This window comes from Saimiri boliviensis, chromosome 2 (genome assembly GCF_048565385.1).
Source record: "Saimiri boliviensis isolate mSaiBol1 chromosome 2, mSaiBol1.pri, whole genome shotgun sequence".
Taxonomy (NCBI): domain Eukaryota; kingdom Metazoa; phylum Chordata; class Mammalia; order Primates; family Cebidae; genus Saimiri; species Saimiri boliviensis.
Genome location: NC_133450.1, coordinates 204,811,750 through 204,829,091, shown reverse-complemented (window position 1 = coordinate 204,829,091; position 17,342 = coordinate 204,811,750). Strand labels below are relative to the sequence as shown.

General features: G+C 38.2%; 1 protein-coding gene across 2 annotated transcripts in view; it reads right to left on the bottom strand.

Annotated features, from left to right (window-relative positions):
* Positions 1-1,779: 1,779 nt before the first annotated feature.
* The window catches only part of UGCG (UDP-glucose ceramide glucosyltransferase), a 44,829-nt gene continuing 29,266 nt past the window's right edge, over positions 1,780-17,342 (bottom strand). For both annotated transcript variants that reach the window (XM_039475082.2, XM_074395172.1), the window contains 7 exons: positions 16,565-16,667; positions 14,335-14,436; positions 12,094-12,206; positions 8,197-8,375; positions 6,840-6,926; positions 5,361-5,550; positions 1,780-4,328 (listed from right to left, as the gene is read on the bottom strand). In XM_039475082.2, coding sequence (XP_039331016.1) covers positions 4,158-4,328; positions 5,361-5,550; positions 6,840-6,926; positions 8,197-8,375; positions 12,094-12,206; positions 14,335-14,436; positions 16,565-16,667 — 945 coding nt within the window. In that variant the 3' untranslated portion in view covers positions 1,780-4,157. The remainder of the gene's footprint in view (positions 4,329-5,360; positions 5,551-6,839; positions 6,927-8,196; positions 8,376-12,093; positions 12,207-14,334; positions 14,437-16,564; positions 16,668-17,342) is intronic.

Here is a 17,342-nt window from a genome sequence, read left to right as displayed (position 1 = left end):
CACTAGATCCTGATAAACGTCAGAAGAAAAGGTCTGAACTATTTTCATTCTCATGAACACAGTCTTATGGTATGTATTAATCTTCTCTATCAATCATGTATGTAAAACATTTCACTTTAAATGAGCTTTAATTTACATTCTTGTTCTGCAGGTTTGAATCTGGTTCCCTAGAACAATTTTTTGAGTTAGAATACAGATGGCTATTAAAACTGATTTTTTTCCCCCTTGAGGGCTAGGCAAATGTTAAAGCGAGTGTATAAATTTAAACAATGTGATCCAGTGGAGAAATAACACCACACTGGAACCAGATAGAGGGGCTACTCCCAGCTCTGCCACCAGGGCCATACCTTCCTAACCGTATGATCACAGCTCTCACCGTGGGTGTCTCAGCTTCTTCACTCTAAAATAAGCGTGAAGCTCCACCTAGCTATTAAATTCTAAGACATACTCAATTTTGTGTTGATCATTTCTTAAACTGTAGCTTTAGATGTACACAAATAAGGAGGAATGAGTTTGTTTACTGGGCCACGTCCCTTTTAGATTGTGTCTTAGTCTCTTATGGCTCCTATAACAGAATACATAGACTGGGTGGGTTATAAACAACAGAACTTTCTCATTTTGGAGGCTGGAAAGGTTAAGATCAAGCCATTGGCAGATTCAGTGGCTAGTAAAAGCTGACTTCCTGGTTCATACCTGGTCACCTTTTTGCCATATCCTCACATGGCGGAAGAGGCAAGCTCTCTGGGGTTTTCTTTATGAGCAGCAATCTCATCATAAAGGCTCTGAACACTTACCAAAGGCCTCACCTTGAAAGACCCTCATATTGGGGATTAGGTTTCAACATATGAACTATGGAGAGACAAAAATACTCAGCTGATAGCAGATTATTCCTACCCTGGGATTTGTTCTCCAGTTAAGAACATTCTTTTCTCATGGGATGGTGGTAAAACAAGCCTGTGAAGGCCTCCAGCTTGGGAGAAACCTGGCCTTGGAAAGTACATAAGGTCCATCTTCCACCTGCGTCTCAAGTAAATACCATTCCATTTCTTCTTTTGGATTTACCTTTCCTAGCCATTAGAGTGGTAAGATCTAAAAGGGTAAGTTCAAGTTGTGAGCCCGAGGGGAAGGGAGGGCCGCAAAAGGACCACTGACTTTTTTTTTTTTTTTTGGGACGGAGTTTTGCTCTTGTTACCCAGGCTGGAGTGCAATGGCACGATCTCGGCTCACCGCAACCTCCGCCTCCTGGGTTCAAGTAATTCTCCTGCCTCAGCCTCCCAAGTAGCTGGGACTACAGTAACGTGCCACCATGCCCAGCTAACTTTTCTATTTTTAGTAAAGATGGGGTTTCGCTATGTTGGCCAGGCTGGTCTTGAACTCCTGACCTCAGGTGATCCACCAGCCTCAGCCTCCCAAAGTGCTGGGATTACAGGCGTGAGCCACTGTGCCCAGCCCACTGGCTCTTTTCTGAATGTCATTATGAGCCAGTATTCTTACAGTAGAACCATGGGTAGGGCCCAGGATGTGTGTGTGTGTGTGTGTGTGTGTGTCTGTTATTTTAACAAGCAACCAATGTATAAAGCCATACTCCAGGTGATTTTAACAAGCAACCAATGTATAAAGCCATACTTTAAGTCATAGGACTGCTTGTAGCTCAGGTAGAAGGAAGATTTCAAAACAAATACTTGACAGAACTCTTCTAATAATTCTGATGTGAATGGTGGAGCATGCTATTTGTAAATATATAAAAGTAAAGAGCAAGAAAATACACTACAGCTAATGTTTTGATGTATTCAAATTTTTATTTTTTTGAACAAAAAAATTTAAGACAATGATTTTAAATAATAAAACATGGTATATCCTAGACACTGGATTTTTTTTTTTTTAAAGATTATTTATTAAATTTAGACTCCTATAGTTCTGTTGTGATGCTGTCTTCAACATTTATTTCTTACTATTTTATCATCACTCCAAGCTTGCTAAACAAAGAATCACTCTGTTTAAGTGAAGGTTTACATTAAGAAAATACTCCACTACCACACTGAACACACCTACAGAACAGTCCTATTTTATATTTACAAAACACAAGAAGTCTGTCCAGCCATTTTGGTTTTGTTGTTACACTGTCCATACTGAGATCAGCAGAAAGCTAAGTAATACACAAGATTACACTTTGGCAGTGCAAAGGATGGCATCAACCAAACTTCATTAAACAGACCAACAAGGACGAACACGGTGAGCAAAGTTCAACTCAGGTAATCGTGATTAAAAACAATAAAACATGTAGTGGGTCACAACCAGACTGGTTTTCACTGTGCAACTTTCCTCAGGGAACAATACCCATTCACAGAAAGAAAGGAATATGCATCCAAGCCTTTGTTCATAAAGAAAATGCCCTTCAAACAAATTCATCATAAGGCTAAAAAAAAAAAAACAAACAAAAAAAAGAATGAAAGAAAAGAAAAAGGATGAAGCAGTTTGGCCCAGAGAAAAGCATAAACATAATGTGTACACATACTTATATATATGTTGCCATTGAAACCATGGATATAGACATTACACAATTAAATGAATTGGCTCAGTAAAGTGAAAAAGTGTTTTCGATAAATATGTAGTTATTGCTAATATGCTACACATTATGCTTTGACATGGAGACTGTTGTAACTTAGAATTTAAAGCTGCCATATTGCCAGTGTTAGCCCTGCAGTAGGCATTCCTATGGACGACATGCCATCCGATCTTGAAGAAAAAGCAAAACCACTACAAAAACAAAGGAAAGGCTTATGCACTGTCCCTTACATTTTTTTTTTTTAAAACAAAACAAAACAAAACAAAAACAAGTCCAGTTCACCACAATTTAAGCACAACCTGACGAGCAAGTTTAGCGGCATGATGGGGAGAAAAGAGTGAGGTTCAGCATGCATTTACAACCAGCGCTGATCCAATCTACTTTGTCATATAAATGCGAATACAAAAACCCAATTTAAATAAGACTAGACTAACTATAGTAGTTTAAAAAAAAAACACATACAGTAGACTTAGTTTGATACTGATTAATTTTAAGAGTAAACTCATCTTGTCCCCTCTTAATACTCTACTGCAATTTTTTTATTGATGGCTAGAATATTGACTGACTTAAAAAAGATATTAAATACCTGTATCATGAAATTACATTCTTATTAACAATAAGACATACTGTGTAAGAAAATAGCTCATGTGTGAAATGTGTCTGAAATGCATTTTTTTCCTTACAACTATCAAAACATCCACTCACACTAAAACAAAACCACTCCCAACCCCCCCTGAAAAAATGTTAAGGAAAGATAGGGTGGGCTGGGGGAGGAGCAGGGAAGGAAAAGATTTAGCTATACTAATTACAGCACAGTGATTAACAATGGTTCAAGACAGAACCAACAAGAGTTGGTCAAAGGATGCCTTCAATACATGGCTACAATTAAAAACCAAACTCAGCCACTTTTGGTTCATTGCAGTGAGACCAAAAAAATCTCTCTCACAGATTCTTATAAATACTAGACTTCAGCTCTTTTATTATTATTATTATTTTAAGTTTTTCTGCTTGTTTCTGCAAGGCCTAGCTACCTTATTACAATTTATATTTGCTCTGCAACAACTACAAGAGGTAGGCATAGAGCATGAAAAAGTTTCTCAGTTAGTACCTCAACATGAGTCGCTCACTGCATAATACCATTCGCTTTGGACGTGAATCGTCATTCCTTCTAGTCTCTCCTAAACTCTAAAGCAAAGCTGCTACCATCCCGCCCGTAAATGTTCTAAAAGAGTGTACTCACAAATAAGAAACTTTCTCTACTGAAGGATACTGTCATAGTGTTTGTTGCAGAGCATCTCTATATTTATTTATTTTAAAAAAATAAACAACAATGAAGAACAAACCCAGGTTCCTAGAACCAATCCTCTTGATTTTCTACTTCCACAAAATAAACTGTATCATTTGGCCAAGACTACAGATGTGTTTTTTTTTTTTTTTTCACAGATGCAGTGCCATGCAAAAATAAATTAAAGTACAGATACCAAAACATACATGTGATAAAACTACAGAAGGCAGATCTTTAAAAGCATTTATATAAACATAATTTATAATACTTCTCTTTCTTCCTTTATATACAGTCACAAAGCTGTAGTTATACATCTAGGATTTCCTCGGCTGTACCTCCACAGCGCAATCTGTAGCGACCAGTTCTCCAGCTTATAGTTGGGTCCCATAATGCCGACAAAAATATGTATATTGTCATGGATTCACGAATGAACCAAGCAACTGCATAATCAAGTTTTGAAAAACACAGTGTGCCACCCTAGGAATGGGGAAAAAAAATTTTTTTAAATTCACTCACTGTCAAACTAAAGACAGAGTTAAAACATTACATTCTTAGATTTCCCTTTCTTTTTCTTTCATTTTTTATTTTCTTTAGAGATGAGGTTTTACCATGTTGGTCAGGCTGGTCTTGAACTCCTGACCTCAGGTGATCCACTCACCTTGGCCTCCCAAAGCGCTGGGATTACAGGTGTGAGCCACCACGCTTGGCCAAGATTTCACTTTTCTAAGTGTACTATGTAAAATCAAGTCTGCTTCCTTATGTAATTTAACTACCAAATTATACTATTCAAGAAAATGCTAATTGTTTTTTGTTTTTTTTTTTTTGAGACGGAGTTTCGCTCTTGTCACCCAGGCTGGAGTGCAATGGAGCGATCTCGGCTCACCGCAACCTCCGCCTCCTGGGTTCAGGCAATTCTCCTGCCTCAGCCTCCTGAGTAGCTGGGATTACAGGCACGTGCCACCATGCCCAGCTAATTTTTCTGTGTATTTTTAGTAGAGACGGCGTTTCACCATGTTGACCAGGATGGTCTCGATCTCTTGACCTCGTGATCCACCCGCCTCGGCCTCCCAAAGTGCTGGGATTACAGGCTTGAGCGACCGCGCCTGGCCGAAAATGCTAATTGTTAATAGAAGAAGCATTAAAATAAATGCTATCTAAATATATTATTAGTTTGAATACTCACTGATTTAACTTCAATAAATTGTTAATTGTTAATAGAAGAAATATTAAAATAACTGCTATCTTAATGTATTATTAGTTTGAATACTCACTGATTTGATTAACTTCATGCTTTTGGAACCTTAAAAGTGATTATATAACCAATAGAAAGTTGTAAATCAACTTAAGTTTTGTGTCAACACTCCACTAGAGAAAGTAATGTTCAAACCTGAGACTAACCTACAATGGGGAGCTGAAGAATGGCTCAGAGAGATCTTCTTCAACTTTTTCTAAATTAAAACAGTTCTAGTTCCACCAAGTGACTGCCAACCTTTTCATGCCTACACATACCTGGACACCCCTGAGTTGAATGTAGTCAAATATAAACCATGCCAGGCAATGACACATGAAAAATACCATAATATCCCATCTGAATACGTGGTGGGCTGCCCATCCAATAATTAAACTGGCAACAAAGCATTCTGAAATTGGTTCACAAATTATCGTAGCAGGAAGCATGTTAATTCGCAGTTTGGTCCACCTAGAAAAACAAAAAGGATTTTCTTTTAAACAAAGTCTGGTAGGCCAGCACGGTGACTCATGCCTGTAATCCCAAAACTTTGAGAGTCGAGGTGGGTGGATTACCTGAGGTCAGGAGTTTGAGACCAGTCTGACCAACATGGTGAAACCCCGTCTCAAAACATAAAAACAAAAACAAAAACAAAAACAAAGTCTGGTTACAAGACTAATTCGTTTTTTTCCCCCCAAAATAATAGACTTTTTTACCTTGTGATAGAAAGGCCATTTTCCTTTTTTTTTTTTTTTTTTTTAAATTTTTTTTTTTTTTTTTTTTTTGAGACCGAGTTTCGCCCTTGTTACCCAGGCTGGAGTGCAATGGCGCGATCTCGGCTCACCGCAACCTCCACCTCCTGGGCTCAGGCAATTCTCCTGCCTCAGCCTCCTGAGTAGCTGGGATTACAGGCACGCGCCACCATGCCCAGCTAATTTTTTGCACTTTTTACTAGAGACGGGGTTTCACCATGTTGACCAGGATGGTCTCGATCTCTCGACCTCGTGATCCACCCGCCTCAGCCTCCCAAAGTGCTGGGATTACAGGCTTGAGCCACCGCGCCCGGCTCATTTTCCTTAAACTTTTTTTTTTTAACTTGAGATGGGGCTCGGCTCTGCCACCCAGGCTGGAGTGTAGTGGTGCTTACTGCAGCTTCAATCCCCCAGGCTCAAGTGATCCTCCCACCTCATCCCGCCTAGTAGCTGGGACCACAGGTGCACACGACACCATACACACTGGCTAATTTTTGCATTTTTTGTAGAGACAGGAGTTTTACCATGTTGTCCAGGCTGGTCTTGAACCCCTGGGGTCAAATGAGATCCTCTCCCCTCAGCCTCCCAAAGTGTTGGGATTATAGGCGTGAACCACCACACCCAACCTAAATTTTTTTTTCATGACTCTCTTTTTTATTTTTGTATAGGATGTCAAAGAAAAATGCCTATAAATTCATTTGTATGGCCTACATACTGATGAATGCAGATTATAAAATTTAATCAGTATAGAAAGTTAGAAAACAGAGACTCAGCATATTAAAAAATTCAGCCTCAGCGTCTCTCTATTGAGTGCTTTCAGTGTTATACAGCAAAGAACATATATTTCGACATTAAACTTACCTTAAACACAGAAGCTAAACTCTATTTGCTGGAACTAAACAAAAATCTAAACTTTAGGTATATTTATTTAACTATATTAAACCCTTTAAAAATCACCACCCCAACCTTTCCTTTTAACTAAATATAAAAAGAAAACAGTTGATTTACCTGATCATTCTGGATTGAAACTGAGAAATTGAGTATGAGCCAGAGTTTTGCATTGCAACTTGAGTGGACATTGCGAACCTCCAACCTCTGAAAATTAAGACAATTAGAAAATAAGTTATGATGATGAAGACAAGCAAGCATAACTGGTTATGCGTTTATCAAGGCCAGGCAACTGCTAGTATTCAAGGCGAGCCCAGTTTTCAGGATTAGCACACTATTTAAGTTCTACTATACATATGGATGTTTCAGCAATTACATTGGCCCATGATGGTACCATCTAAGAATTAGAAGAAACTGTACCCGCCTTACTTTACGGTTTAAGAAACTTAAAATGCAGTCATTCAGAAAAAAATGGAGAGGCTTCTGTATTTGATAGATTAGTCTCTGGTGACTACTAACCAAACAACAACAAAGTTGTGTGAATATTCAACAAGAAATGCACACAGAAAGTGGTATTATGGATCTCATGGGAGACACTAGGAAACACATGAACACAATCATGACAGAATTTTTACTTAAAACACACTTCAGTTTTTAAAAAATTTTTAAAAAATTATCACTCAAGGCAGTGATCCCCTTTAAAAACAAACAAATATTTTGGGATAGAGAAATGCTAAGCCAGTCATATAAATCTTTCAGAGGCTTCTTAGCAAAGTGTCACTGATAAATTTCAAATTTTGAAATGGTAAGTCTTTAAATTTTCACCTCCTGGTTTATGACTGCACTAATAGTTTTAATTCTTCTAAAACACATAGAAATTTATATCTATATAGTAAAAATTCTAATCACAGAGAAGTTTCCTTTTAATCACTTTAAAACACATTAATTTGAAAAATGTAGAGGAATCAGAACACTTACTTGATTCATTAGTAAATAGCTACAAATCTATAATTAGAAAATAAATAACTCTCTAAAATTGATCTACTGGTAGCAGTGGCTCATACCTGTAATCCCAGCACTTTGGGAGGCTGGGGTAGGCAGATCACTTGAGGTCAGGAGTTCAAGACCAGCCTGGCCAACATGATGAAACCCTATCTCTACTAAATATACAAAAACTAGCTGGGTGTGGTGGTGCATGCCTGTAGTCTCAGCTGCTCTGGTGGCTGAGGCACAAGAATTGCTTGAACCCGGGAGGCAAAGATTGCAGTGAGCCAAGATTGTGCCACTGCACCCCAGCCTAGGTGACACAGCAAGATTCCGTCTTAAAAACAAACAAAATAATAGTATTACTGACCTATTCTGTGCTTATTAGCAAAAAAGTAAAATTAAATTAACCCTAATCTATAGGTTGAACAAAAAGAATAAACCAACAGAAGTTAGGTAATAAAAATACTACGGCTTCATTTAGTTGTCTTACCGGTCAGCTATCGCTTTGGCCATAAAGTAATCTTCAGCAATGTACTGAGCAAAAGCTATAAGTCCTCCTGCTTGATCTAACACATCTTTTCTCATTAAACAAGACATTCCTGTCACACATTTGAAACCAGTTACATTGGCAGAGATATAGTATCTTGGATGTGAAGTTCCAAAATATACCTGCCCAAAAAAACCACAAATGCATACGATTAGATTTTCACGTTAAAAACATGGTGTGTATAAACTGTTTTTCCCAGTGATTTTTTAAAAGTATGACTGAGTGAATACCCTATTACTCTTAGGTAAACTACCTGAATAAAAAAATGGTACACAGGCTGGGCGCGGTGGCTCAAGCCTGTAATCCCAGCACTTTGGGAGGCCGAGGCGGGTGGATCATGAGGTCGAGAGATCGAGACCATCCTGGTCAACATGGTGAAACCCCGTCTCTACTAAAAATATACAAAAAATTAGCTGGGCATGGTGGTGTGTGCCTGTAATCCCAGCTACTCAGGAGGCTGAGGCAGGAGAATTGCCTGAACCCGGGAGGCGGAGGTTGCGGTGAGCCGAGATCGCGCCATTGCACTCTAGCCTGTGTAACAAGAGCGAAACTCCGTCTCAAAAAAAAAAAAAATGGTACACAATATTGCTTTCATAGAGCAAGCACAGTTAGTAATCTAAAAAATGCATCCAAATAAAACTTAGATAAAAAAATAAGATAAAAATATCACTCGTTCACATATAAAATATTAACAAATATTTAATGTATCTTGTTTTTAGTCTGTCCACGTAAATATACACACACCTACTTAGTTTACTTGGATTAATATACAGATATATTTGTATATATGTGTGTATATACATGCATGCATACACACACCACCAATAAGTATATCAACCTTCAGGAAAATCCTATTTCTTAATTCCTTTTCTTGCATCCTCTTGTAACCAGCCTCTCTCTTAGTTACTAAGATTCTTCCCAATTTCCATTTTTTTTCAATGTATTTTTCATAACAGGGATACTAAAATTCGCTCTCATCCCCTACTGCTTTTTCTCTACATATACTCTGAAGTCACAAGATATATAAGCTAATAAATCAATGGAGAAAAGACTGTCATCACCTTACTTCGCAGATATAAAACTCCATTTATTATTACACCTCAGATATGGTGCCTTTTCTAATTAGCTTGAAATAAAGAGTAGTGGTCTTTCTCGGTGTCAGGAGTTACACACACAGTACAGAGCAAGAGAATTCTAAGAGGCAATTAAGACTATGATTCTTGCTACCTACCCTGAACCCAGACTCCAGTGAAGCCCTAGTGTTTGTGGGACTGAATCAAACCTGACTTCGAAGAACAGAGGCACACATCTTAATTCCTTAGCAGTTATTAAGTGAGGTCTTAGCAAGGAGATGTTAGTCACTGAGGATTTCTTTATAGCTGAGAATGATTCATTCAATGCCAACTAAGTATGGCAGAGTGACTTCCAGAGATTAAACCTACACTAAGGAAATAAGTGTATTGTGGGAGATGTTTACTGATATATGCATCATGGAGACGTTATTGACATCTATATCAAGTTGGCTATTTCTAAGACAAAAATACAATTTGGTATATTAGAATATATTGAATTTTATTTTAAAGCAGCTACTCCATTTCTTTCTCTAAACAAAAATACTGATATCGGCCGGGCGCGGTGGCTCAAGCCTGTAATCCCAGCACTTTGGGAGGCCGAGGCGGGTGGATCACAAGGTCGAGAGATCGAGACCATCCTGGTCAACATGGTGAAACCCCGTCTCTACTAAAAATACAAAAAAATTAGCTGGGCATGGTGGCATGTGCCTGTAATCCCAGCTACTCAGGAGGCTGAGGCAGGAGAATTGCCTTAGCCCAGGAGGCGGAGGTTGCAGTGAGCCGAGATCGCGCCATTGCACTCCAGCCTGGGTAACAAGAGCGAAACTCCGTCTCAAAAAAAAAAAAAAAAAAAAAAAAAAAAAATACTGATATCTAAAACTAACAATTTCTTGCAGTAAGACAAACATATTTATAGGCAATATTAAGAAAGAGCTCATGGTTCAAACTGCCAAAGGTTAGATGCAAGTTCCCACAATGTACCTTTACCCCTTCAGATATGTGGCAATCATAAGACTGCAATTCAAAAGAATATAAATGCAGATATGCTTAAGAGCAAGTTGACATATTTGAAGACTGATATCAGGTATCCGTCCTGGAACAAATTATTCCTCCCAAATGTTTAACAGTACAGGAATGATTAAGTCAAGCATGGGACACACATATGAAATACATTCAATAAAAATTACTTCCTTTTTTTTTTTGAGACGGAATTTCACTCCTGTTGCCCAGACTGGAGTGCAACAGCCAAATCTTGGCTCACTGCAACCTCTGCCTCCCAGGTTCAAGTGATTCTTCTGTCTTAACCTCACAAGTAGCTGGGATTACAGGCACTTGCCACCACGCCTGGCTAATTTTGTATGTTTAGTAGAAGTGGGGTTTCTCCATGTTTATCAGGCTTGTCTCGAACTCCTGACCTCAGGCGATCCACCCACTCTGGCCTCCCAAAGTGTTGGGATTACAGGTGTGAGCCACCACACCTGGCAGTAAAAATTACTTTTATGAAAAGGTATTAATGATATGGGAAAAGCTTATAAAGTCACAAAAATATGATACAAATTACTTTTAGAGTAGTATCTCAACAATGTTTTCTAAAGGGCCCAGAGGGGGGAAAAAAAAGAGAAAAAAATAGACTCCTTACCCAGGTTAGAGTGCAATGGCGCGATCTCGGCTCACTGCAATCCCCACCTCTCCGGTTCAAGCAATTCTCCCAGATCAACCTCCCAAGTAGCTGGAATTACAGGCATGTGCCACCATGCCCAGCTAATTTTGTATTTTTAGCAGAGATGGGGTTTATCCATATTGGTCAGGCTGGTCTCCAGCTCCCGACCTCAGGTGACCCGCCCGCCTTGGCCTCCCAACGTGCTGGGATTTCAGGCGTGAGCCACTTGAGCCTGGCAGTGGGTGGTTTTTTTGTTTTGCATCTTCTACTTTTGCATTATTTATAGTTTCCTACGCATGTTCCTGTTTCTAAGTCGGAGAAAAAATAAAATGAAAACATAAGTTTCTCAGATAATTATTAGAAATATGTTTTAAAAAGACCATCAAATGGATTTTATAAGGACTTACATGAATAAATTTTCTTTTCTGTACATTTGAAACACTTTGTGATTTTAAAAGGTTCTTTTCAGGGCTGGGCACAGCGGCTCACGCCTGTGATCCCAACACTACGGGAGAGTGAGGCGGGCGGATGACTTGAGGTCAGGAGTTTAAGACTGGCATTGCCAACATGGTCAAACCGCATTTCTACTAAATATACAAAAGTTAGCCAGGTGTAGTAGCACACCTACAATCCCAGCTACTTGGGAGGCTGAGGCAGGAGAATCATTTGAACCTGGGAAGTGGAGGTTACAGGGAACAGAGATTGCGCCACTCCACTCTAGCCTGGGCAACAGAGCAAGACTCTGTTTACCAAAAAAGGGGGGGGTTCTTTTCAGATCGAATGTTTGAAAGAACAATATAAAGACTTGAACTCCAAAACTGGAAGTGACTACTACAAGCCAGGAGGTTAGGCTGTGTCCAGCTGGCGATAAGACCACAGGCATTTCCTGTGCACAGCTGTTCACTGCCAGGGTATGGTCAGGGACCCAAGAATTTCCTCACTAAGGAAAACAGCTGCTCTCAACTCAGGGATTCTAAAACATAGCAGGTTCCCAAATGGACTTACTACAGTTAACTTGAGATACCTAATTCCAACTCTCATAGTCTCAAGCTTCTAGGAGATTAGGGGTCTGATACCATGAACTTGATTTATAACCACCATACTCACCTGCTCTAAGGTGGCAGCAAAGCCCTGTCTGTCTGCTACGTAAGGGAGCCCGTGAACCAAGCCTACTTTTTCTGTCATTTGATTCACCATGTCCGTAAGTGTATCTGGAATTACTACAATTTAAAAAAAACGGCAGAGAGGGGGAAAGAAAAAAAAATTTCTTTTTAGTAGAATGTCCATTAACATAAAATATATTTTGTGAACTGTTATTAAATTCTTAACAAAAATACATTCTTTTAAACATATGGATCAAATAAAATGAATCTCAACCACCTTTCTGAGAATACAAAATTTCAAAAAGGCCTAATTTATACATTTTTCTTAGTCCAGTATATACCTACTATGTACCAGAGATAGGATATACTTTGATAAGGTAACCCCCTGTTGGAACTTCTAAATTGGAATAAGGACAATGTGTCCTAGTGGAAAAGGTTCAGGAGCAGAGGATAAAAGACCTCAGTTCTTGGCTGGGCGCGGTGACTCACGCCTGTAATCTCAGCACTTTGGGAGGCTGAGGCAGGTGGATCACCAGGTCAGGAGATCAACACCATCCTGGCCAACATGGTGAAACTCCATCTCTACTAAAAGTACAAAAAAAATTAGCTGGGCGTGGTGGCGCACCCCTGTAGTCCCAGCTACTCTGGAGGCTGAGGCAGGAGAATTACCTGAACCCAGGGGGCAGAGAGTACAGTGAGCTGAGATCACGCCACTGCACTACAGCCTGGGTGACAGTGCGAGACTCTATCTCAAAAAATAAAATAAAATAAAGGACCTCAGTCCTTGTGCTGGCTTCTCTACTCTCCAACCATAGGAGATGAGACTACTTTTGCTGTGAGTAACAGATTTCATAGCACTAATGGGAATGGAATGTGATTATATTGAACAGAGATCTGTACACTGAAAAACATGATAATATATAATTTAAGATAGCAAATAAGAAGAATGAACATCATCTCTGACCAGGAGCTGACAGAGTGGTAACGGTCCTGATTAATTCATAGGAATGCGACATTTATGTTCATTTTCTAATTTGTATTTTAAGCTAATGAAAAATTTTAATTATTGGCCAATCTTTAAATAGCAAACATATCATGTTACATGACCTTATTTTTCATTTCCTCCAAGTCTTTAAGAACTAAATCTACTGTATAACAAAAAGTTGTACGTGGACTTTTTTTTTTTTTTTTTTTGAGATGGGGTCTCAGTCATTGCCCAGGCTGAAGTGCAGTGGTGCAATTTCAGTTCACTGCAACCTCTGCCTCCTGGGTTCAAGCGATTCTCCTGCCTCAGCCTCCCTCCCAAGTAGGTGGGACTACAGGTGTGTGCCACCACACCTGGCTAATTTTTGTATTTTTTTTTTTTTAGTAGAGACAGAGTTTCACCATGTTGGCCAGGCTGGCCTCGAACTCCTGACCTCGTGACCTGCCCGCCTCAGCCTCCCAAAGTGCTGGGATTATAGGCGTGAGCCACTGCACCCAGCCATATGTGGACCTTAAATACTCATTCTAGGTCAGTGCTTCTCAACTGGGGGCAATTCTGCCCCACAGGGGACATCTGGCAACATCTGAAGATATCTTTGCTTTTAACTACTGAGAAGGGGGTACTACTGGCATCTCATGGGTAGATACCAGGGATGCTGCTAAACATCCTACAAGATAGCTCCCACAACAAAGCCCAAAATGTGAATAGTTTTGGGGTTGAGAAACTTAAGGTAATTAGAATACAACAAAATGTTATAGCACACTGAAACTATAAGTGTTTAAAAATGCAAATTATAATTTTAATATATAAAAGGCTTCTTGCTAAAGTCATTTAAGTAAAAAGCCATCTGTATAGTCTAATAAGTATATGTGTTTAGTAAGATATGCACCTATTAATTTTTGTACCTTTGTGAGACAGTGTATTATGCAAGCCAAAACACATTAAAGATAAGTGTCAGGCAAACAAGGGAAAAGTTACACCCATGAGGAAAGCTTGCAGATTGTATAATGAACCACGACTAATTTAATAGTTGAAATTTTCTCTTCAAAATAAAAACATTTTAATACATGTAACATTCTAGTTTAGGATTAAAAAAAATCAAAATCTTAGTAAATATACTTGGACATATTACCATGAAATAATGATGAAATAAATTAGTCTTTTAGGCAAATAAAAAGGACTCATGAAGGAATCTGCAGATTACTTTTAGCATTTCATCTTCAAATTAACAGTTTTATAAAATAAATTTTAAAACCTCACCTCTTATTCCACTATCACAAATCCATATAAGATCATACTTTGCAACTTCATATCCTGGCATTAAATTATTAATTTTAGGATTAATGCCAACCTTTTTGCCACCTACAAATGTAAAGGTACAGTAGTAAAAGATTTATAGAACATTAAAAATACTTTCTAGTATAATAAAAAGTACTTGCATATTTAATAATTAAAATGAATATATTTTCACATTATTTAACATTCTCTATTTTTCATAATAATATATTTAAGAAAAAACTCCATGCTCAAAAGGAAAACTGTATCATTTATTTTTAAAAATTTACTGTTTCACTTTTTTAAATTCTTAGGTCCTTGCCTTAGCAGTTAAGTATAAGTCAATATTTAATGGCAATTGTACAACATGGCAACTATAGCTAACAACAATGTATGGTATACTTCAAAATGACCGAGAGCAGATTTCTCACCGCAAATAAATTATAAGTATGTGAGAAAGCATACAACAACATGTTGTATATTTGAAAACTGCTGAGATTTCCCACCATGAATAAATATGTATAGTAATACATACATTAATTAATTTAGCTATTCCACAATGTGTGTGTGTGTGTGTGTGTGTGTGTGTGTGTGTGTGTGTGTATTTCAAAACATCATGCTGTACACCAAAAAGATACACAAATTTTGTCAATGTAAAAAATAATCCTAAGGGGGAAAAAGCTATAGATGTCATTTTGTATTATTATTATTATTTTTTTTTTTGAGACGGAGTTTTGCTCTTGTTACCCAGGCTGGAGTGCAATGGCGCGATCTCGGCTCACCGCAACCTCCGCCTCCTGGGTTCAAGCAATTCTCCTGCCTCAGCCTCCTGAGTAGCTGGGATTACAGGCACGCGCCACCATGCCCAGCTAATTTTTTGTATTTTTAGTAGAGACGGGGTTTCACCATGTCGACCAGGATGGTCTCTATCTCTCGACCTCGTGATCCACCCGCCTCGGCCTCCCAAAGTGCTGGGATTACAGGCTTGAGCCACCGCGCCCGGCCTATTATTTTTTTTAAATAGAGACAGGGTTTCACCACGTTGGCCAGGATGATCTCGATCTCTTGACCTCGTGATCCACCCACCTCGGCCTCCCAAAGTGCTGGGATTACAGGCATGAGGCATCACGCCTGGCCTATAGGCGTCATTTTGAAACTATAATTAAAACAGTATAAATTCATAAACAGATTATATTTAGTAAAGATTTAAGGTGTTAGCCATGTAAGACTACAAAAATTTAATAAAGATTTATTCAATAAAAATACAAATGTCTGGGAGGCATTGCTCACACCTGTAATCCCAGCACTTTGGGAGGCCAAGGCGGGTGAATCACCTCAGGTCAGGAGTTCGAGACCAGCCTGACAGACATGGTGAAACCCCATCTCTGTTTTTACTACAAAAATTTAGTTGGTCGTGGTGGCACACGCCTGTGATCCCAGCTGCTCAGCAAGCTGAGGCAGGAGAATCACTTGAACCCGAGATGTGGGGTCTGCAGTGAGCCAAAATGGTGGCATTGCACTCCAGCCTGGGTGACAAAAGCATAAAGCTCCATCCCAAAAAAAAAAAAAAAAAATACGCACAGAAAAACATAAATATTGACAGCAAATAATTTAAGATAGCGCATGTGAAGAATGAGCATCTCTGACTAGGAGTTGATAGATTTGTAATGGTCTTGATTAATTTGTAGGTATGCTAAACTTATATTAATTTTCAAATTTGCATTTTAAGGTAATAATTTAAATCACTGCCCTATCTTCAAATAGCAAAGATCTGATATCATTATATATGACTTACTTGTTTTTTAGAGAGACCACATCAGCTGATGTTAAAAAAAATAATAATAATGGCAAGTCTTTAAAAAGCCTATAGGCTTTTGGAAAAATATCCTTCTTGTAGTATAATAAAAGTGAGTTCTATCATTCACTCCAATTATAGTCAGTAAGATACAGAAAAGGCCACATATTTAAAATACTGAAGAAACAAAAATAACAGACCCTCATGTCTGATTAACAGAAAAAATATTATTTTTGTGTGTGATTTTGTTCATCTATGAAAAAAATCTTTGTTTTTATAACTTTTCTCAAAAGGATGTAAACACCTTTCAGTATTCTAACAAACATGGCTAACACTTTAATCTTTAGTTAAATGCAGAGATTACTGATAATTAATAGTATCAATGCAAAATGGTTACTAAAGAATTTATTTGTTACTTACCTATAAACAATCTAGCATCAACATTTGGATATTTTCCAAGAAGCTTCTTACATACATCAATGGCTGGATCATCATGATCTTGTACACAAAGGAGCACTTCATACTAGTCAAAGAGCATTGCATGCAAATTAAATTCTTAAAAAAAATAAGCACTTACTAGCATTTACTGATTGAACAAAAAGCACAGAAAGAAACAAGCCATTGTATTATCCAAAGTTTTAAAAGAGGGCATTCACAATGGATGCAAACACTTATGATAACAAGTGTTGCTTTAATGGAGTGAAGCTTCTCCTGATTAGGAGCCTAACTGCAAGCAGAAGAAATAAGGAAGAGACTGGCAGTGCCCGTTAACTGCAGTCTTGCCATTCCCAGATAGGACTGTCCTAGGAATTAACTGGATGTCAAGCTTGTCCATGACCATCATTACTGAAGATTCACTCTGTTCACAGTGTGCTTAGCAGAGTAAAAAGTGACATCAAAAGGAAATCAAATAAAGTAAACACACCCTTTCTCTAGAAGCTTTGTCTCTACACTTAATATTATTTCATGAAGGTACAACAAATTTCATATAAAATCCCATTATAATAAATTTAAAGGGCCCTTCCAAATTCTTCAGATGAAAAGGACAAAGTAAGATTATAGTTTTTGTTTCGTAACTTTTTGAAACAAAACAGAATTTGATTTGAATGGACATACTTACTATCTTTAAATGCATGCTTAGCTTTATACCTATGAAAATACCCAAAATATCCACAATTTTATTTTCGGCAGTGCTGTT